Source organism: Ammodytes marinus, assembly GCF_949987685.1.
Source record: "Ammodytes marinus genome assembly, chromosome: 11".
NCBI classification, from domain to species: domain Eukaryota; kingdom Metazoa; phylum Chordata; class Actinopteri; order Uranoscopiformes; family Ammodytidae; genus Ammodytes; species Ammodytes marinus.
In genome coordinates, this window is record NC_137215.1 from 25,184,909 (window position 1) to 25,206,634 (window position 21,726).

At 42.1% G+C, this 21,726-nt stretch overlaps 2 protein-coding genes across 2 annotated transcripts in view; one reads left to right on the forward strand and one right to left on the reverse strand.

The window, feature by feature from the left end:
* Positions 1 to 11,625, reverse strand: part of plekhh2 (pleckstrin homology domain containing, family H (with MyTH4 domain) member 2) — a 33,765-nt gene extending 22,140 nt beyond the window's left edge. The window contains exons 1-2 of the mRNA XM_080036335.1: positions 11,496 to 11,625; positions 8,646 to 8,779 (exon numbers count right to left, since the gene is read on the reverse strand). Of these exons, the coding sequence (XP_079892461.1) occupies positions 8,646 to 8,768 (123 nt within the window). The 5' untranslated portion in view covers positions 8,769 to 8,779; positions 11,496 to 11,625. The remainder of the gene's footprint in view (positions 1 to 8,645; positions 8,780 to 11,495) is intronic.
* A 536-nt stretch (positions 11,626 to 12,161) lies between these two features.
* thada (THADA armadillo repeat containing) overlaps positions 12,162 to 21,726 on the forward strand; it is a 107,518-nt gene continuing 97,953 nt past the window's right edge. The window contains exons 1-18 of the mRNA XM_080036353.1: positions 12,162 to 12,222; positions 12,529 to 12,610; positions 12,842 to 12,951; positions 13,080 to 13,210; positions 14,045 to 14,193; positions 14,316 to 14,348; positions 14,441 to 14,489; positions 15,238 to 15,434; positions 16,106 to 16,200; positions 16,872 to 17,095; positions 17,499 to 17,791; positions 18,228 to 18,662; positions 19,296 to 19,450; positions 19,545 to 19,700; positions 19,962 to 20,069; positions 20,303 to 20,426; positions 20,932 to 21,077; positions 21,300 to 21,528. Coding sequence (XP_079892479.1) covers positions 12,538 to 12,610; positions 12,842 to 12,951; positions 13,080 to 13,210; positions 14,045 to 14,193; positions 14,316 to 14,348; positions 14,441 to 14,489; positions 15,238 to 15,434; positions 16,106 to 16,200; positions 16,872 to 17,095; positions 17,499 to 17,791; positions 18,228 to 18,662; positions 19,296 to 19,450; positions 19,545 to 19,700; positions 19,962 to 20,069; positions 20,303 to 20,426; positions 20,932 to 21,077; positions 21,300 to 21,528 — 2,707 coding nt within the window. The 5' untranslated portion in view covers positions 12,162 to 12,222; positions 12,529 to 12,537. The remainder of the gene's footprint in view (positions 12,223 to 12,528; positions 12,611 to 12,841; positions 12,952 to 13,079; positions 13,211 to 14,044; positions 14,194 to 14,315; positions 14,349 to 14,440; positions 14,490 to 15,237; positions 15,435 to 16,105; positions 16,201 to 16,871; positions 17,096 to 17,498; positions 17,792 to 18,227; positions 18,663 to 19,295; positions 19,451 to 19,544; positions 19,701 to 19,961; positions 20,070 to 20,302; positions 20,427 to 20,931; positions 21,078 to 21,299; positions 21,529 to 21,726) is intronic.

A 21,726-nucleotide genomic window follows, 5' to 3' on the forward strand; every position in this document is an offset into this window, starting at 1 on the left:
ACTTGGACTTGGACACACACAAAAAAACAGACACACACACACACACACACACACAGATACCAGCCCCTCTATGCCTCTAGACACGGGCGGAGAGGGATGACTTTATGAGCAACATTCCTCTAAAATTCCTCAGCTCAAAGTGGCGGAAGCAGCAGTGTCTTCTGAAGGAAACTCTCTCAAAACCTCGAGCGGCTTTATGAAGGAAAAATGTGGGTGTGTGTCCATGGAAAGAACCTCTGTGTATGTGACTCTACAGCAGCTATGGTTAGAATATTTTATACACGTACAAATTACACTCAATTAGAGGAAACGCTTAACAGCCCCTGTGGGGAAACAACACCCCAGACTATCGGATGTAGCTAAGAATAGGACAGGAGGACTGCAGACAATGGAGGAATGGGTTTTATTGTCCAGTAAATACATATATAAGGCAAAACAAGGCCAGGGTCTGTCCAGTGACAGTTCACCGGAGAAACCAGACAAGAAATGATAACTCACCAATCAATCAGTCACAGGCCTTTTCTCACAGCTAAGACCCAACCGAGGCTAACTTCTGGATGTCACAGTGTTTGAATTTTCTTTCAGCCTGCTGTGCACAGTGAGAGCTACACCAAGCTTCAAGACCTTTTTAAAACCCTTTTTCACAAAAGCATGAGGGAAACACATAAGGACGACATGGCCTGCAGTGAATGATTTCCTTGTCACACATCATAATAATTTCTAATGCAGTAGTGACAAGGCTTTTGAAGACTTATGAAAATGATATAAATGTATTAGAAAAACTTTTCAAGACCTGTAAATTGCAAAAACAATGTATTTTGGTTGATACAGTGTGCACTGTAACGTTGCCATCTGCTTTATGTCTGCAGTGGCTCTCTCACATTCAATGTAGAAGTAAAAAAAACAACAACTGCTAATTTAGTTAACGCCAGCTGCTGTTCTCTTTAATAACCAAAGTTCAGTGTGTAAGCTATATACCGCAGAGAGCCACGGCTGCATTTAGCTGCAGTGTGTGGATGGAGACTGGCATGGCCGCGCTCCAGTTTTCCCCTGATTCTCTACACTTCCACAGCCCAGCAGCAGAAATGGACCAAGCTCAGTCCAAAAAAAAATCAGCCACACCCTGCCAGAGACTCTCACTGTTTCCACTGCACAAAAGAAAGGTCACCTCAAAATTCCACTTGACATTTCAGTGTGATGGAAAAAAAAATCTGTTTTCTACTAACAAGATTTTACCAGAGTACGTCAATACATGTCCACATTTAAAATGACTGAGTTTATACCAATGGAACCTGAGTACTTACAGGTCTGGTGAATCTTGGGGATTTTTGGGGGTGACCTAATGTATACTTCAGTGCCTGTGCTAAAGTGATTCAGATAATATTGCTTCACGTATGTTTGATTGTCCAAACTAAACAGCAACAGTCGCACAACTTTCACTTCAAAAGGAAGTACTGTATGTATGCCAATTGAACATACTTTAAGGTTCTGATCAAAAGCAGACATGAAAAAGGTTAATATATCTCACACACACACACACACACACACACACACACACACACACACACACACACACACACACACACACACACACACACACACACACACACACACACACACACACACACACACACACACACACACACACACACTCACATAGTCACTCTCTATATAGATCCTATTCTGTACCACAAACGGCTAACCACACGTGCCTCTCTCAATAACAGATATAGCATCTGGCAGACAACAGCATGTTAATTACAGGGCATGTGCCAGAGGTGGAGACAACACACACACACACACACACACACACACACACACACCCTCCTGTGTATCAGACCATGCGTGCGAGTGTGTATGTGTTATATATATATAGGATGAATAAAGCTTGGGCGTGTGTCTAACATCCTGTGCAGCTGGAAGTTCAATTGGGATGCCCAGTGTGAGAGGTCCAGGGTTTGACATGATTTTTGATATGACTCCAAGTGTTACAGCCCCATTACCTGTGACTTAGCCTGACACAGAAATACACACACTCACACTCACACACACACACACACACACACACACACACACACACACACACACACACACACACACACACACACACACACACACACACACACACACACACACACACACGCGCGCACACACAGGACCACTCCCTATACTCCTTCAGCCGCCGAATAAAAAACAAAAACGCTCCATCACCTCTGCAGTCAATTGGCCTGCTCAGATCCAGACTCCCAGCTCCACTCACTCCCATTCCTGGAATTCCACAAGCGGCTCTCTGTGGCCAACCTCCCCCTGAACTCCATCCACCGCCCCTCCGCCTCATCACTCCTTCCACAGCCAGACAGCCAGCGCACAAAGCCAGCTTTCTGCAGAAGCTACTATGGACCACAGTGCTTACCTATAGCTACACTCATACACAGGTTTAATACCAAATAGGTTCGCCACATATAGACAGGGCCGCCTTTATGCACGGGCTTACCTGGGCTGAAGCCCCAGGGCCTACGAAGATTAGGGGCCTCTCAAAAAAAAAAAAAAAAAAAATTATTATTTTTTTTTTTTTTTTTCTGTCTCAATATAGGCCCCTGATCTAAGAAGGCCCCGAATATTGTCATTTAAAACAATAAATTATTGACTGGCTCATGATAGGCCCCTAATCTTCGTAGGGGGGCGGGCGTACGGAGAACAGGGGCCTATCATGAACCAGTAAAGAAAAAGGGAAAAAAAATCACATTATTTTTTGGCCTATGAAGATCAAGGGGCCTATCATTCACCAGTAAATTTTTGTTATTTTTGTTTAAATAACATTGTTCGGGGCAACGCAGATTAAGGGCCTATATTGAGTTGAGCCATTAAAAGCAAAACGAAGAATTCAAAGAGAGACGTAGCTTTGGGATAAGGGATTATTTAAAAAAAATTGGAATGCTGAATGACTGGGTTTTTTAAACCTTTGTATTTTTGTTTCTGCTTTTTGGTATTTCTGTGTCTCCAAATTATTCCAGAAAATAGCTCACATAGGACACAGTTGATTTAGCCTTAGTTTTCTTCTCAAAGTGCACCAGATTGATGCATTTTACTTTAAAAAGGTTCACATTTTTCTTCCGGGGGGGCATGCCCCCGGACCCCCCTAAAAGGTCCTGGGACCCCACCGCTGTCTCCTCAATAACTTGTGTGTTTGGTTATTAAAAGTCATTAGACCAGGAGGGGGTTATTTACATGTTACCTTAAGTGATTTTGTATTTCATCAATAGAGATATTGTGGTGTAGACAAACATGGCTTTAACACATCTGTATTGTAAGACCGCCGCCCGGGGGGGCCTACGAAACCTCTCAGCCCCAGGGCCTAGTGGCAGGTAAAGGCAGCCCTGCATATAGATACAGTTAGGCAAATAGGCTCAGCAATACATCTCTAAAACCATACTTAAAACTTGATGTTTGTCAGAAATGTTCAATAAAATGTTTGGAAGAACTTGGGATGACAACTAGCGGGGTAAACTCTCAAACAAGCCTCCTTTCACACACACAGGACAGGCATAGAAGCACACGGCTGTACGTACACAAACATAAACATTTGTAAATGACGCATGGACACGCGTGAAGGAAAGAGGGCAAGAAAAAGTCTGAATCAACTTGGTTTAGCCAAACACATCTACGTATGTGTATGAATGTGGCGGTGACCTGCCAGCTAGAGATGAAAACCTTTAATAGATGTTTGTGTGTAGTGAGGCAGAACATACAGAAAGTGTGTGTTTGTGTGTATCATAGAGTGAGAAAATGTGTCGAAGATTTTTCTTCAAAATATACTGTATGTGTATATGTTCAGTGACATCATTTGAAAATATCAAAATCAACAACTAATTGATAGAGCTTATATTAAGTATCAAGTGTGTGCATCTAATGTCTGATATATCTTACTGCTATGTTACTAACACAACAACGATCCACAATATTGCAGTTGGTGGCATGTTCTTTCCTTATCGAACTGCATTGTAGTATATTGTACGCCTGAGCACTATACACCATCCTGCTGTTGTTAATATTCACATTAACAGAATGTGTATAAATACACATCTGAAAATAGTCCCCAACAAATGCACAGTTTATGTTTGAGTAGAAAGAAGAAAAAAATACAGTTTAAAGCTACTTTATATGGCGGGGTCATGTTGGAAAACATAAAATAAAAAATACCTCACAAGAAAAAAGCTGTAAATTGACAAGAAAACAAGTCATGGGACAATAATATGAGAATAAGGCCTTATATTAATAATATATAATATATATTAATATTATGAGAACACAAATCATAACATAACGGGGAAAAGACGTTATTTTACAAGAAAACAGTCTTACACTCCAGATGTTACCAGGATAAAGTGTATTTTGGGAGAAGAAAAGTTTGGATATTTTGACAAGTCGTAGTTAAAGGCCTGTCAGCCAGTTTTAGACTTTCTCTCTCGTAGAATTACGACTTTAGTTAAGACTTCCTACTTTTCTGAACTTATGTGGCCTTTAAAAAAAAGTTAAAAGATAGGCCTATATACAGGAGAAAACATTTTCTTTGTCATTTGAATTTTTTCTTATTCAAAATACAGATATAGTAAATTCTACATGATGAGATTACATATGATCAGTGTGCATGTTTGGTTGATGGGGGGGGGGGGGAGAAAATGTAACACACATGGCCTCTTTGTCTCCATTACGGGATGTGTAAGCCTACTGTTACAGCTGGAGGCCCCGCTGGCCAAAACTAACGTCCCTCCCCAAATAGCTGCGCCCACGCACACCACGCCGGGTTTCACTTTTGTGCAAAAATCTATGACTTTAAAAAAACGGCTTCAGAAATCATTTGACTTGACCTGCACACAGACTGACTGCCACAACTTGTAAAACTCTCACACACACACACACACACACACACACACACACACACACACACACACACACACACACACACACACACACACACACACACACACACACACACACACACACACACACACACACACACACACACACACACACACACACACACACACACACACACACACACAGAAACAGAAACACACACAGACTGTTTACTAAACTGGGTATTTCCTCCCCTGGGCAGCTCAATCTTTACACAAGTCACAATTTTTTTCTCTTTCTATTTCTTCCTCTCAGTCTCTCCGTCCACTCTCTCTCAGGCTTTCTAGGACTTCAGCAACTTGCCAAGGACACATGCTCATTCCTTTACACTCAACCCGATCAGACAGTTTCATTACCGTTACAATTCAAAACTAAAACAAATAGCCTAAAGTATATTCTTGGTACTGGAAAGATTCTCAAAGCAAACATATAGAGTGTGCTCATTTTAAAGAAACCTCAATGGATTCCATCAAAACAAGTCATCACATGTATTACATTGCATTGCCCTATAAGGCATGGAATCGCCCAGTTGGATAAGATCACTTCACCTGATTCTAATGCAAATGTTATTCTTTCAGTATGTTCAATTAGGTCAATCATATATATCTATATTTGATCCATTTCAAAGGCAAATGACTCTAGAAGGATGCTTATTGGCTGAAGAAACATGGTCTGTTGTTACTACATCAAGATAATGGCTCTAATAAGGTCATTGCTTTGAAAATACGGACATTTAGTTGATTTTACAAGCTTGCCATTTAATACAACTTTCTCAAATGATGCTGCAGGATGTTTCTTGATCTATGTACACTCATATTATCAGTATGTTTTGATTGCCTAGACACACTTACTGTATGTATAATATAACTGGCTGGACTGTGTTGAACAAAAGCAAAACATCTATTTACAGCTAAAATAAATTATTTGCATTATCGTGAATCTGATTCACAAATGTTCATTCAGCTACAAGCAACGGAGGTTTGTCATTTATTTTTATTTTTTTCTATTTCAACCCTTTCTGGGAAAATGTCTCTTTAAAAAATATATTTCAACATGACATTTCTAAAAAGTGTATTCAGTGCAGGTGCATAGGGCTGTAAGGTTGGTTGTCTTTAGTAAATCATTATATATGGATAAAAGAATATAATGGATGGCTGTAGTTAGTATTTGATTGTCCGCTGTGTAAAGATTGAACAAAGGAATATATTGATTTGACAACATGTTGTGTTATTTGAAGGAAATATCAGATTTTGTTGCATGTGTTAAATGTTTTGTGAATGTGAGAGCCTTCTGTATTAAAAATGTGTAAACAGCGTTCAAGCCTGTATGGCCTGAGCTATGGTCCTATACAGCATCAGTAGTAACACAGAGTTTTGTTCAGCAGTGGAGGGCCCCAGACAACAGAGTGTCTATCCCCCAGTCAGAATGACTTGTTCCTGCGTTCATGATCCTCCCTCCATAGTGAGATAGGAGGGGGATTTTGCGCTGACGTCCATGCGCCCCCGCACGGCTTTAAAACAACAAGCTGTGGCCCGGCCGCTGGGAGCCACAGTGGAGAGGAAAACATCAGCGGGGGGTCTGGATGTTAACACCATGAGCTCATGGCTATCGGGGAGGGTCAGGGAGCGCTAGGTGACGGCTCAGTCTTCAATGAACCCAAACCATAAAGCCCCCTGTTAAACCACATCCACAACATCCTTCTAACTACTGTATGTCATTTGGGGAGTTGGTTGTGTGATAGAAAGCATCTGAAAAGAGTGAGGCATATTGATCATCACAAATTAAAGATATCGTCATTTCAGTTTGATAAACTTGGTTTAGATAGGGCGGGCTATGCTCTGGTTCTTATGACACAATACGTTTATTTTTTTAACCAATCACGGCAGCTCTATGCCCGGCACATTCTATGAAAACAATGACTGTTGCCATGGATACCGTTTGATACGGCCACTCCCACACAGTCCTGTCAAACGGTCTAGACAGTAAAAAGCATTTTTTTTGTTACTATTTTAGACCAGGCTTCTAGAGGCGTTCTAAGAAATAACTGCATGTTACAATGTTACAGTACTTCTGATCGCTGCAGTGGGACAGAAAACCTCACAGATGAATATGAACAAGTTTGGGTTTACTGCAGGAATTTATGCTTTTAAAATACTACCCAACTAATCTCCTGGCAAGTTGACTGAAACCTTGTATAAATGGAATGGAATCGATCATAAATAAAAGGTATTAATATCTGTGGTCCTCATGTGTTACTATTTTTATCAGCTGGATTCACAAGGAAAATACGCCTGAACTCTGGCTGAACCCTGGATCCCTGGGAACTAAATCAGTGGAGAGGAAAAGGATTACTGCTATTCTTCATCTGCTTTACAACAAACACACTGAGCACATAATATTACAGTCTGACACAGGCTATGGGCCTTTTCTAAACTAACATGAGACCACCTTTTAATTAAAACGGCAGCTTAACTCTAAAGTACTGAACTAAACTTGAGTAAACACAACTGAAGGACAGAGAGGAAACTGAATCTGAGGTTAATTATGGACCATTATAAATGTGAAGAGGCTTCTCGAAAAAACATATTGGTGCATTGTTCTGATTTTAATGATGTATTTGAGGATGTTGACATATCAAGCAGTCACATGGGATGGATAATGACAGGACTATGCATCGGAGAGACTTTCACGTGAGCTGCTGGCCTACGTGAGCTGCTGCTAAAAAAAAAGCCAAGCGAAGCCAGTCTGTCTGCCAAAGTGTCCCGGGGAGTTTGTTTTGCTGTCCGGCTGAGCTTGACTTGGACTCTGTAATTGACTGGAGCTGGGCCGCTCTTCCCATCATGCAGTGCGTGGCGGCAGAGCCCTGTGGTCAGACTGCTGTTTACATTAGAGCTCTAATCAGCCTCCCTGGAGAGCTGGGCTTCAGATCTAGGCCACTGAGCTATACAGTTCGAGGGCCGGGCCCAGCCAGCGCCAGCCAAAGCATGGGAGGGACGCCACTGCTCTCTTCACCCACAACGCTCTGTCTGAGAGTGGATGTCCTCCTGTATTTATGAGGACCATATGGTTTTTTTAAATGGTCTTTGATTCAGCGCCCAACTCTTCCCAGGGTTCACCTACATACTAGAAGCAACGTGGCCAAAAGTTTAACTTTGTGTAGGTGGCCCTGACTGGAGACGATCAAAGCTCATGCGATAGTGCCACCACCCTGTTCTCCCCATAACACCGTATCAATGGATCTCAGCCTGAAGCCCTTCTGCTTTTCATTTGGTCCGCCTGCTTCAGAACTATTTCATACCTCGGAGGCCAAATACATGGAATCTGCCTGGGATTAAGGAGAGACACACAGGAAAAAGCAGTTGTTTCTTGGAGGACTTAAGTTTTGCTTTCATAACGCATTCTTTCATACAAGTATTAATAAATAGGACAGTTGTCTGACGCTGGAGGGAGCGAGGATGTCCCAGATTTGTAATTTCGTCCTCCTTCTCACATCTGTCTCCCGAAGAGACGACAGAAGTTGGAGAAGTGAGGTTGATTTCTCTTACATGGAAAAATATCCTTTCTGTACATACACTGACTGTAGAAAAAACCCTCTCGGCTGTATAGTAACTTCACACACTGTCCCTCACTCAGACAAGATGCAAACCGTACCACCATAGGAATCCTACACTGCAGATAACAACAGATCTTTACAGAATGGGGTAATGTTGATGTTTTCCTGGACCCACCTTGTCGGAGGTGAGCTCTCGTATCTTGATGATCTGCACTCTGAACTTCATGAGCAGAGCCTCCAGGACCATACACTTCTCCTTCCAGTCCTCCTGGCTCATGGCCTCCTCCCCTTCAGCCATACTGACTCCACCTGTGGAACACACACACACACACGCACGCACACACACACACACACACACACACACACACACACACACACACACACACACACACACACACACACACACACACACACACACACACACACACACACACACACACAAACGAACACACAACATGAGACCGAGAGCATGTACTGTACATAATAACAAGGCATTAGTTGCAAGGTTCTTTATTGTATTTTTTGGTGTATACTTTCATACATCAAAAACAAAATGTCGTTCCTTAAGTCCGTCTGAAATAGTGTAGAAACAGACAGATTTGAGACATACAGTACTGAGCAGCAGGAAAGGGTTGCTGATGCAGTTCAGACCATAAGTGCTTCACTAGTTCTCTATTTAACACCTTTATGTCTTCAAATTCAACATTTTACACAATAAAATGTCCAGGTATTGAGAAATCCTCATAATTGTATTCATGTCAGGTTGAAAAACATCTGCCAACACCACTAAAACTCACGAGGATCCTTGCATACTTCCATATTTTATACCTGCAAGAAGTAGCCATTATATTCCTCACGGTGCCATTGCTGAATCTCATCTTTTTCACCTCTGTCTGAAACACTCTGTTTTAGAGCCGCTTTAAGCCCCGCCTTCCAAAAATCCCAGCCTCCTCTGATAGGTTGGTAATGGCACGCCATATTTGGCAAGAGTTAAAAACAGATTTTTTTGGAACTAGTCCAATCACCATCTTCTAACTAAATCTCTCCCTAAATGTCTCTAACCCACATACGCACAAACAACAACTAAAAAAAAACACAAAAACAACCAGACAGAGGGCTTGTTGTGCAATTTGTTTTGCCACCAGCCGGCACCTGAAAAATATTCCAGAGTAGAACCCAGCTGGACCAGTGTGGGCAGGGGGCGTTTCTCTACGCCTGGCCAAACTGAACAACACCAATATTTCTCCAAAACACAGTTGGACTGGCATAATGTTTTCCAGCGAGAGAAAGAGAGAGAGAGAGAGAGAGAGAGAAAGAGAGAGAGAGAGAGAGATATCTGATGGAGGAGAGCAGCAGCAAACAACAGCAATAGGAGGAGGAGGATAGAAAAGCCTGGGTTTTCTCTTCCAAGTAATAACCTCTCATTACCAGCCCCATGGCCTCAATACAAAGAGACTGCAAACATGTGTGGAGGAGGAAGGGCCATAAACTGCCTTTTCCGCAGACTTATTTCTGTTGCCTGTTTGCTGTGGTAAACACTGACGAAGGCAAGCATAAAAAACAGAGTATCCCACAAAACAAAACAGCATAAATAAGGGCAATGGATTTATATTGCGTGAGGGTAAGGCCTATGAACATAATAAAAACATGCCATTATTTTTGATACCAAATCCATAACTGTTTTTAAAATTGTACAGCCATTTTCAAAAGAGGACCACAAAGATGTTTTAAGATAATTTGTCAACCAATACTTAAAAATTCCTATAGGATAATTTTCAATATGCTGTTATTTGCTGTGAATTGTGAGGCGCTATTGTGAATTATCTGTAGAACCAGCCCCTTCACAGCCAGTTAAAGTTGAACAAAGCCTTTAATTTAAACCAAGACAATCACTAAAATAACTAATATAAATTTGTTATTTTTTTATTTCCCATGGGAAGAAGCAACTTTTAACCGTTTCACATGGTCTTCTGAGGAGTTAATTCCCTCAGATTTCCTTGTAAGTACATGTTTTGGAGAATTTAATAAGATTGTATGGAAATATATCTATCTATCATTCTCTGTCGCCCCCCAAGCATCATTCCACAAGGCTGATAAATAGGATGTGGTTGGTGGAAAACATTGAAGGGCTATCTAACCCCTGAACCCTGACTCTGACTTTCTTTTTGTCTCCCTCTGTGATTATCTTTCTCTCTGACTTCCGTTTGAGTAGAGGCAGCGTCAGTGTAAAAGAGACACAGGGGCAGCACTGGCTGTATGTGAGTAGTGGGTCCCTGTGTTTGGGTCTGGACTAGTGATGCAGTAAGCCATTAAGAGCAGTATAATACCCCCCCCCCCCCCCCCCCCCCCCACCATTACTCACTGTGTAGGAATTTCAAATGAAGAGTGGTGCTGATAATACTTACTGGCAAATGAACTAATTAACTTAACACTGAGTTAATGGCTATAACAAGGTGTTTTAAATTGCTATCTCAGACCTCATTCATAAAGAACAAATATATATATAATTATACAGACTTAAAAAAAAAAAGCCAAAAGTGAGCCAAACTTATCTATATGTGGTACTTTAAATAGTGTGTGTTTGGTCTAATTTAGTTTGTATGGACTAAGCTAAAATACATTAGAGCGTAAAAGTGTTTTTTTTATTTTCTGTAATTTCACGTGAATATTATGCCTACCAAAACAACCTATTACTCTAAAAGCTGAATTTATAAATAGGCTGCGCTATATAATAATATAAAGAAAAAAACATGAACACGAACAGCAACACTTTCTCTGCTTCAGAACAGTGACTTTATGAGTAATGGCAAAACAGTAGAGACCTTTGTATTCACATTATTGAATGTCTTTTACTAAATTCGCATCACTGCACTAGGCCTACAAAGTAACGGCCAACTGAGAAACAAGTGAATGGAAAACACCATTTGATCCATTCGTACTATAAAAAGACCATTAGCTAAAACAGTGTCGATTCCTATTCAATTAAAAAAGAAACAGCAATTTTCATCAAAGTTTCTCGACTTACCTTTGACACTAATTGACGGACAGAAACTTTATGAGGGACTTCACGCCATGTTGACTCCAGCGTCTGTAAATGTCATTTCATTCCCGTGTATGAAAATCCCAATTCATGAGTGAAAAACGGTGAATTTCTCTCTTTCCCAGTGGACTTGATTCCAGCTCGCAGACAGGAGCTGGACACGGGCTGGATTCACAGGGCGTGATTTCACAATGCGTGTCCAATCACACACCAGGTGGGCGTTTCTCTGCGCTGCGGGACCGCTAAGTCTGTATTTGATTGACGTACAGTATTCACCAATAAGAAGCAGGAGCGCTATTTTATGGACAGGCCAGCTTCTGAGCTTCTGGTCTGAGGGAGGTCTGCAACAATTGGTCGGAAGTGACGTTGCACGTGTGCAGCATGCGCATGGAGCGTTGGTGTGTCAAGCTCGCGAGAACGAAACAGGAATCTAAATAATTGTGGCTTCAAACCTTTATATATTATCTATGCTTCAAACGTAAAGTTGTATGATTCTATTAAACACATGTTTGACCCAACATAATCCATTTTCTTTATACAATTGAATAAAGAATATCAAAAACTAAAACAAACTAGACAAGAGGTGTTTGCAAGTCTGTTTTATTCTGAAAAATAAATGACGGAAATTAAGTTTTTTTTCCTCTAGCTTGATGCTAGGAACAGCTTCCAGCTGAAGCAGAGAAGCTGCAAGTAAACCACATGCTGAATTGAGGTGAAGGCTATTGATATTTAACTTATTTACTTTTTTCATAAAGCCTATCGGCACTCTGTGAGCCTTTCGCTGTTTTATTGTTTCAGTGTTTGCTGTGTCTGTCTCGCCCTTTCATTTTTGGGACGTAGTCATGTGCCAGACAGCTAGCAGTGTTTGGCTAACATTAGACCTAGCAGAATTAATAAGCTAATGTACAACGAAACAGAGACTGGGTTTGTGAATGAAATGTGTCAAAACCATTTTTAATAGGTAATGTTGACTTTCAATGTTATTCTGTATTGAAAACTATGGGTGCTCCTCACACAGGGCGGAGCCATGGTGGTAAAGAAGAAGACAGCCAAAGTAGTGGCTGTGGCTCTGGATGAGGACAAACTGAACGCACTAATAGGTAATGGGGACACACTGCTGATGAGCACACTATCTGTGGTTATCAAAAAACAAACACGTGTCATGTCATCTTGCTGGTACTTACCAAAAGTTATTTAGAGCTCAGAGAACTCCCACTCCAGGTGTGTGTGTATTCCCTTGACTCTACTACTATGTTATATATATTACATGTCTGGTAATTTGTGCTCTCTCTCTCTCTCTCTCTCTCTCTCTCTCTCTCTCTCTCTCCTAGCCTCCCTCTCTGTGGATGGAGGAGAAGATGGAGCCAGGCAGGTAGCCCAGACCCTGCAGTCCTGTCTGGAGCTGACAGAGCCGGTCAAACAGATCCAGCTTGTTCAAAAGGTTGTTGAATCATATGCATTGTGTTCATCATGTGCATTATGTATTCATCATTAAATAACCTCTGTGGATGGGGTGCTAGCTAGCTACTATACAGTGGATGACCATGGTGTATGTGTGTACTGTACCAGGCAGGGTCCCAGCTAGAGGAGCTGAGTGAAGAAGAGTGTGATGGAGCGCTTCTGGAGGCCTGTCTCCACACCCTGTCCCTGGTCTATACCTCCCTGCAGGCCAAGAACCCCCTCCGACGAGCCATAGCCAGGTACACTGCATATATTTAGCTTTGAATGTCCTGCTTGTGTGGAGGCACAGTGCGGTGCAGTTCAGTGTGGGTGTCCATTACAATGTAATCACGTCACACAGCTGTTCTCCAGGACACAATGCTTTATTTACCAAACCTTTGAAGCTTTTTGGATACCTTATCTTATACAAATATATATTTGATCGATAGATAAATACCATATGTTAAAATGGTAGTTTTAATTTCGACTCATCTATAAGCAAGAAAACACTGAGAAAACCAAGCACAATGTAAACTGTAAGGTTAAAACGTTTAAGTGGCCCTTTAACGTTAACATTCTTCTAGACAATTAGCCGTTCATGTAAATGTCATTAGATTGTGCACATTAGGGCGCCATGGTGACTACCCAATAGAGTGCATATCATTAAGGACAAAAGTCCGTTTTGCAGCGGACCAGGGTTAGACTCCGGCCTGGGCTGTTTACTGCATGTCTTCCACCCCTCTCTCTCCCCATTTTCAACACTGTGCTTAAATCTATCCAATAAAGGTGAAAAACACCCCACGCAAAAAATATCTTCAAAAAGATTGTCTACAGTAGAAATCATAACGACCGACTGAAAAAAAGTTAGGAACAAATATACGAGTATTTAAAACAAAATATATTTCACCTGAGAGTTGTGCCACTTTCATCCATTTATTATGAACAGTAACACATTACATGTAAATAAAATAATTCACAAAAGTTAACAAAATAAAAATCCGCCATATAGGGTTAGCCTAGCTACATTTAGCCTTTTGGATGTTTTCTGAACGGGACCCGTGATCATTGAAATGTCTCTGTGTTGCTTTCCTCAGTGCCTTAGGTTCAGTACCAGCCTGGCTACAAGAGCGTGCTGTCAACAGTTTGTCTGCCTGCCTGTCCGACTGTCTGTCCAAGGCAACTCCAGACAAATATTCACACATGGTGGACACCATCACTGCCTGTCTGGATGGCTTTGCTCTCGGTGAGTGGGTCGTTTTCCTTTGCTCCTATGGAGATGTATTCTTCTTTTGATGACTGAAATTGTGGGACAAATCTTATTATCCTGTACTTAAGATGTATAACTACCTTTCCAAAATCCTCCAGGTGAGAGATGCATTAACAAACTTCTGCCTGAAGGTAAGGGTCCAACTTATTTGTTCATAAAAACTTTACACAAACAATTTCATTTTTAGCAAAGCCTCTTGTTGACTGTCTTCTCCTCTGTGTAGTGTTGCAGTTCCTTCACAAGGGATTGAATGAATACCTTCACCAGAACAGGTAAAACGGTATTCTGTCTTCAGTATTTCTGCATGTCTTCCCTTTCCTACCTGTTTTGTACTAAGATTTAAACATGGCATTTAAATGTGTCTGAGTATTCCACATTAAAAATTAATATCTTGTATTATTGCCATAAACTTAGTTCAATTGCATCACAGTTTCCATTTTTAAATCAAAGTAGGAGCAATTTTTCCTTTTTCCTTTTTGCCATAAAGTCCCATCTGCAAGAACCTCTCTGCGTTCCAAATTGGATACTTTTTACTATTCAACGTACTACAGCTGACCATAAAAAGTAGTTATTTAGCATGCAATAGGCATACAATTGGGACATACTTTTACTTATCTATTTGTTCATAGGCATCACGCCTTAAACTTGCCTCTTGCTTATACATCCGTCACATTGCTGGTTGTTTGAGGCTCCATTGATGTGACGTCACTTCCGTTGTGAAGTGTATTGTGGGTCAGAATAGGCAAAAGAATGCTGATTTCCAAACGTTTCCACACTAAAAGTTAAAAACTGCATCTGAGTATTTTTCAGCATGCTGCATCTGACCACATAATCTGGGACTTCCTAAGTCTTTTTCTATCATACTAAATAGCATGAAACGATGGGGATTGGAACGCAGACCCTGTTTGGTTGAAGTGTGTTTTTTTTGTAATGCTTTCATGATCTCTGTGGTACTCCAGTCCAATGCAGCTTGTAGTTGATCCCTGTGTGTGTCTCTGTCGCCCCCTGCTGTGGTGCCAGCGGTCTAGCAGGCCGTCACATTGCCCAGGCCCAGCTCATGTTCTGCTGCCTGGCTGCGGTCAAGACGTCCATGCTGGTGCTCCAGAGATCTCAGGAGAGTGTCAGCGCCGCCCTGCAGGCTGGACAGGGTGACTGCGGCGGGCTGGAGGACACACTCAGCAAACTCCTGAGCTGCTACACACACATCCTCACTGATGGTAAGGGATATGAGTGGGCAATGTTGAAACGCCTAGCATATACACTCACTGGCCACTTTATTAGGTACAGCGTTTAATTTTCTTGTTAACACATATAATTAGTCAGCCAATCACATGTCAGCAACTCAATGCATTTAGGCATGTAGACCTGGACGGGACAATTTACTGAGGTTGAAACCGAGCAACAGAATGGGGAAGAAAGAGTTTTTTTTTTTTTCATTTATTTATTTATTGGATTTTATAATTTTTATAGACGACAAGAACAAACACAAGGAACAACTGTCTCTAAGTTCAAATGGAATCAAAATACATCATTAAAAAAAAATAATAGGCTTTCATACAGAAATGTGTAGAAATATACATGAAAAAAAAACAAAATAACAAATAAACAGTTAAAAGAAAGTATAAAAATAAATAAAAAGAGGGGGGGTTCAGTCTTGGGCCAGGGTTGATAAAGAATTTAAATAAGTTATAAAAGAATCCCATTTTTTTTGCAAATTTATTAGCACAGCCTTTTACTGTTAATTAAATTCTCGAATTAAAAAAAAACATCTCAAGCATAAATCCAAACCTTATAGAAGTTTTTTGTGTTATAGTCTTTTAAAGGTGGGAGGAATGGGCAATGCTGTATAGCGCTTGTTGACTAAATGACTTTTTGTTTTGGTATGTAGAGGAGTTCATCCAGTCAGTGCAGAGTACAGCGGGCATGGCTGTGGTGTTACTCATCAGGTGTGTCGTGGCTTGTGGGGATGAAGTGGCTTCTGTGGTAAGTTTAATTTTTAATTTTTTTTATTCTGTCGAGTGCATACATTTTTTTAGACTTTTCTGAGCGACAGTTCCAAACCATAACCTATTTCTTTTAAATATACTATATGATAAATACAAGCAGCAATCCCTAATAGCTGAGACGCTGGAATCAGAAAATGTTTGGCATTTTGCTTGAGAAATTACTGAAACGAGTAACTGATCATTTTATAAAATAGAAAGCGGATTCATGTTCTCTATGTTGTAAATCGATAAACAGCTCTAGTAGAGTGGATATGTCACAGTGCAATGTTAGGCAGTTACACAATGGTACACCATGAACACTTTGAATTTGGGCAACATTCTATACAATACAAAGTTGTAACAAGAAATACTTCCTGTCTGCAGGTTTTTGAAACTGTTTTGGGTCACAAAGAGAATTTCAAAGTAACAGTTCATTCAAACATACAATTGAATGTACGAGGATCACATTTGGATATAAAAGTACAATAGCCTGAAATACTTCTTGCAAAGACCTGTGTTCTTTCTCTTGAAATGTTTTGGTCATTCTCTTCTAAACTGCTGCTGCTGTCTGTGTGTCTGTGTCTGTGTGTCTGTGTGTGTGTGTGTGTGTGTGTGTGTGTGTGTGTGTGTGTGTGTGTCTGTCTGTCTGTGTGTCTGTGTGTGTGTCAGGTGTGCAGTCTGCTGCGTAGCTCAGCGCAGGGCTTCGACTCGGCCCCTCCTTGGCTGAAGCAGAGGTGCTCTGGTCTGTGTAGCAGTGCTCGCCCGCCGGGTGTCTCTCTGTATCTGTGTCACGGGGCTCTGGCCATGTTGAGCTGGAAGAGCGCCCTCTGTGGGCCACAGTGGGAGCAGCTGCTGCTGCTGGTCCCTAACACACTGCTGGATCTGGATGTCAGGTCGGTCTGCTACTCTCATCTCCTCTCAATACTGACTCCTCTAGTGGCCTGGAGTCCTTCCAACGTAGGAGAAAGACAACAATATAATGTAACCGTTAAAACAAAGCATTCTGCTGCTGCCCAAAGCTGCAACAGAAAAAAACTAATATGAAAAATATCTATGCATTGGATGATACAACCAGGACAATAAATAATTGGATAGAAAATGAGAATGAACATACGACTGAGGGACATTGCCTTTGGTGCAAGAAGCTTTTTTTTTTTTTACTAATCCTATACTCTTAGCTTTGTACAGCCGTGTTGTAAATTATTGTATATCCATTTGTCCTGTCAGTGGATGTGATATAATGTGGACTTCCTAATAATAATAAAAAAATTATATAATGCTTTTCTTTGCCTGTAGTATAAAGGAGTCGACTACAGCCATGGTGGTGGCCCGTGTGCTGACCCTGTGGAGCAGTGCTGCTCTGGACTGCCTGCAGGCCCAGCCTCCCCCCTGTCCTCCCAGCCTCCAGCTCTCCCTCAGGGGAGGCTCAGAGCTGCAGCGCTACCTGCTGGAGCACATCTACTCCCACTGGGAGCACCCGCTGGACGGGGTGCGCCACCAGACACGCTCCCTCTTCCGCGACCTTCTCCTCCTCCATCAGCACGCCAACCCCTCCACCTCTGACCCCACCAAGGACCCCTACATCCAGGGTCCGTACAGAGAGGAGAACGTTTGGGAAAATGCCTGATTTTAAAAACGTGTATTTTCGAGGTGTAAAATGTGCTTGAAAATGATGTGATCTAAGAATCCACAAAATTAGAAATGGACAGCACACACCTCTTTTTATATTGGATTTCAGTGTTTAGTCAATCAATATTTTTATGGAAAAATACACCTGTTCTTTCCTCAATAGCTTTATTAGGTGATTGTCAATATATATCTTATGAATACCGTTCCATGTTACAGATAGAAGTCGCAGTGTGTAATAAACAGCCTAAAAGCAATATGTAATATGTGTCAGATATTACATAATGCGGGTGTTATTTACATGATCAAGTAACATTTTATTACATGTTAAAGTTTCTTTACACAATGCCGTTGTTATAACATAATGCTTTGCTATACACACCCCCTGTTCCATCACAGAGCTCACCCAAAGCCTGCTGGGCCTGGAGTGGCACATGCGGGGGAAGTACGGCTCCCTGAGCTGCCTGGTGGAGCTGTACGGGGCCGGGTACCTGCTGGACATCCGGCCCCAGCTGCCTTCATGTCTCCTGGGTCTGATGGGGGACCAGAACCTGGCTCCCTATGCCAGCGACCTCCTGGAGAGGCTCTTCATCAGTCACAAGGAAGAGCTGTCCAGTGAGGCAGAGGAGAAGGAGGAGACGACAGCCACAGAGAAGTGGATGGAGCTCTGGCACCAGACGTGGGTCACCCCCCTGCTACAGGTGCTGTGCCGGGCCAGACTGGACCAGACCACCTACATCTTGGACTACTTTCTGCCCAAGCTGCTCCGCTGCAGCCCCTCCAGCCTGGCTCACATGGTGCAGGCCCTGCAGGACACACCGCCATGCAGCACCGGTAAGGAGGACACAAATACACACAGACAACACATTCGCATCACATACATCAACTATTTTCTCTCTTTCCTTCTGGTTATACTCATGATACGCCAACTACATGTTAATGCACCGTCAACTTCACAAAGCTTTTATTTTATGACAGGACTGACTGTAGGTAAAGCAATGTACATTTAGGTGTTTTTTTAAAATAAAACTAACTTCTAAAGCACTTAAATCAACTAAACTTTCCTTTATCATTCTTAGCGCCATTCTGAAGGTTATACCAATAGGATTTATTCATCTGTTGTTATTGTCTGATTTATGATACATTTTCTTATTGAAAAACATGCTGAAAATGCCTTTTTATTTGTTTCTTTGACAGGGACAATGCACAGCTCATTAGCAGTACCACAATACCAACATTTTTAAGACCTGTATACATACTAGTATTTTATTTATTTATGAAATGATTGAAAAAAGGCTGTATCCAAATACTTTGGAAACTTATATATTGAAAAAATGAAATCAAAATGTTAACTCTGGCTTTATACAACATCTATTCCTATTCGCCTGCCTCATCTAGCCTTCAAAACCTTCCAAACTGTTGAAGCAGTCTATGAACTCTATGGCTGTGTCTCCCTCTCCTCACTAGGTCCTTCAGGCAGCAGAGGAGCCCTGGGAGCTCTCATGACGTGTCTGCGTGCAGCCCGGGCCCAGGGCGTGGTCCCTTGTTCAGTGGAGAGTCTGTGGGGAGGACTGGTGCCTCTCACCCTTCTCCAACACGCTCTCATACACAAACATGATCAAGTGAGTATCTTTGAATACCCCCTTGATACAGTATTTCAAGCTTTACATTCACTTTGTGTGGCATACTGTATATTGATGGTGTCATTAAACCCAGGTGAGGATGGATGCTCTGGGCTTGGTGTGTGACAGCCACCGCAGCACTGAAGCTGTGGGCTCACATGAAATGGACCTGATCCGCCACTTCCTGCTTCCTAACCTCAACAGTCAGTCCCCGGGCGTCAGACAACAGACCGTCAGCCTGCTGAAGAAGGTCAGCCATTTTATACCTAACATTGTCTCGCTGTGTTTGAAGAAGTTAAGCTATGGATTTTATTTTCTCACTGTTTTTAAATGGTATGTATGTAAACAAGACAATTTAATATCATGGAAAGTTATTTTTCTTCTGTAATTTAATTGAAACATTCATTTATTCTAGATTCATTACAGATAAAATGACACCTTTTTTGTTAAAATGTTGATGATTATGGCATAGAGCTCCAGCTTCTCATGACATCCTCTGTTCTCCATCCAGTTGCTGTGTAGAGTGAAGGACAGCACTGTGCTGCTGCAGAAGAGACTGATCCAGGAGAGAGACCAGGAGCAGAGAGACACAGACCAACACACACTACATCTGTACAAGGTATAACGCACGCACACACGCACACACACACACTCACACTCACACTCTCACACTCTCTCTCTCTCTCTCTCTCTCTCTCTCTCTCTCTCTCTCTCTCTCTCTCTCTCTCTCTCTCTCTCTCTCTCTCTCTCTCTCTCTCTCTCTCTCTCTCTCTCACACACACACACAGTAGCAGAGGTCTGTTTCAATACAAATGATCTTAAAGGCTAATTGCGTGCTTGTATGTGATGCAGGAGTTCCTGCGCTGGCTGTGTGTGAGGCTGCTGGAGGTGTTGCTCCCTGGAGCGTCCTTCTCTAAATGTCTCATGTCCCTCCAACTGCTGTGTCTCCTGGGCCAGTTCTTCAGCTTCAGCACAGGTACACTTGTAGCAGATGTATATACACTTTACAATCACTGCTGTCTAACACGTTTGCCCACTCTCACTAACTGCTTTTTCAGACAATAATCCCTTTTTCACAACAGAATTAGCATGAAGACGCATGTTTTTTTTAAACGCTGGTCAACCCGTTAAAATTGTCTTGTGCTCACTTTCAATCTCAAGCCGACACACACACACACACACACACACACACACACACACACACACACACACACACACACACACACACACACACACACACACACACACACACAGCAACCAGCAGACAATGCAGTGCATTAACAATTACATGTGTAATCATGTGGTCATTAAGACAGAAATCTAAATGTTGCTTACGCTCAGAGGAGTTGAAGTGTCCTTCAGTGCTACCTGTGGTCTCTGTTCTAGCTGAAGCAGCAGTCTAATCATTCCTGGCAGCCTCTGTACTGTGCTAACAACCTGATGCTCCAGCTGGCTCACTGTACAGTGTGTGTTTCCCTCAGGGCCTGATGTGTTTGCTCTGGGTGAGGTGGTCAGCCCCGCCCACGCTGAGAACGTCCTCCACACTCTTTCCAACAACTTCCTGGAAGTCAAACAACTGGCCTCCACGTTACTGCGGCAACTGCCACCATCTGCTGTGGGACTACAGGTAACTATGAAGCAAGTTCAGTCACTGCACCTAAATCAAAATGGTCAAATGTGTTTTTTTGTTCTGTGATTTAGAAGTTTTTTTTAAATGTTTTAAAATCTATAGTTTACATTGCTGTGTAAAAACTAAACCTTTGATTAGATGCATCTCTCAGTGAACTGACCAGTAGTCGTATTTTGAAGTTGTTGTTTTTACTAACTCCTCTTGGTTCCGTGCTGTCAGGTGCCGGAGAGAATGTGCTGTGTCCTGCAGGCTGCCCTGGAGCTCAGTAGCAGCACCAAGCCTTTTGACAGTGTGTCAGCAGCCCACCTGCTCAGCCTGCTGCTGCACCAGCCACACCTGAGCCAGGCTCTGCTGCTCTGTGCCCAGGAGCAAGGCCTCCATCTCCAGCTTCACTCCCCACAGTCCCAGGCCTCTGAGACACTCCTCCTGGAGCTCAACACAATGGCTGGTAAGATACAGAGGCCATAGCCCTAGTAAATATATGAATATATATGATGTGTTAGCACTAGGGGCTGGGTATTGAAATTCAATACTTTTTGTTGGCACTGTCAGAAAATGCCTCCATAGCATCCAGTATCAAAACATTTCTTGTTGTTCAATACCAACCCAAACCCCGTTGACCCAAAATACTCCCACACGCTGCTGC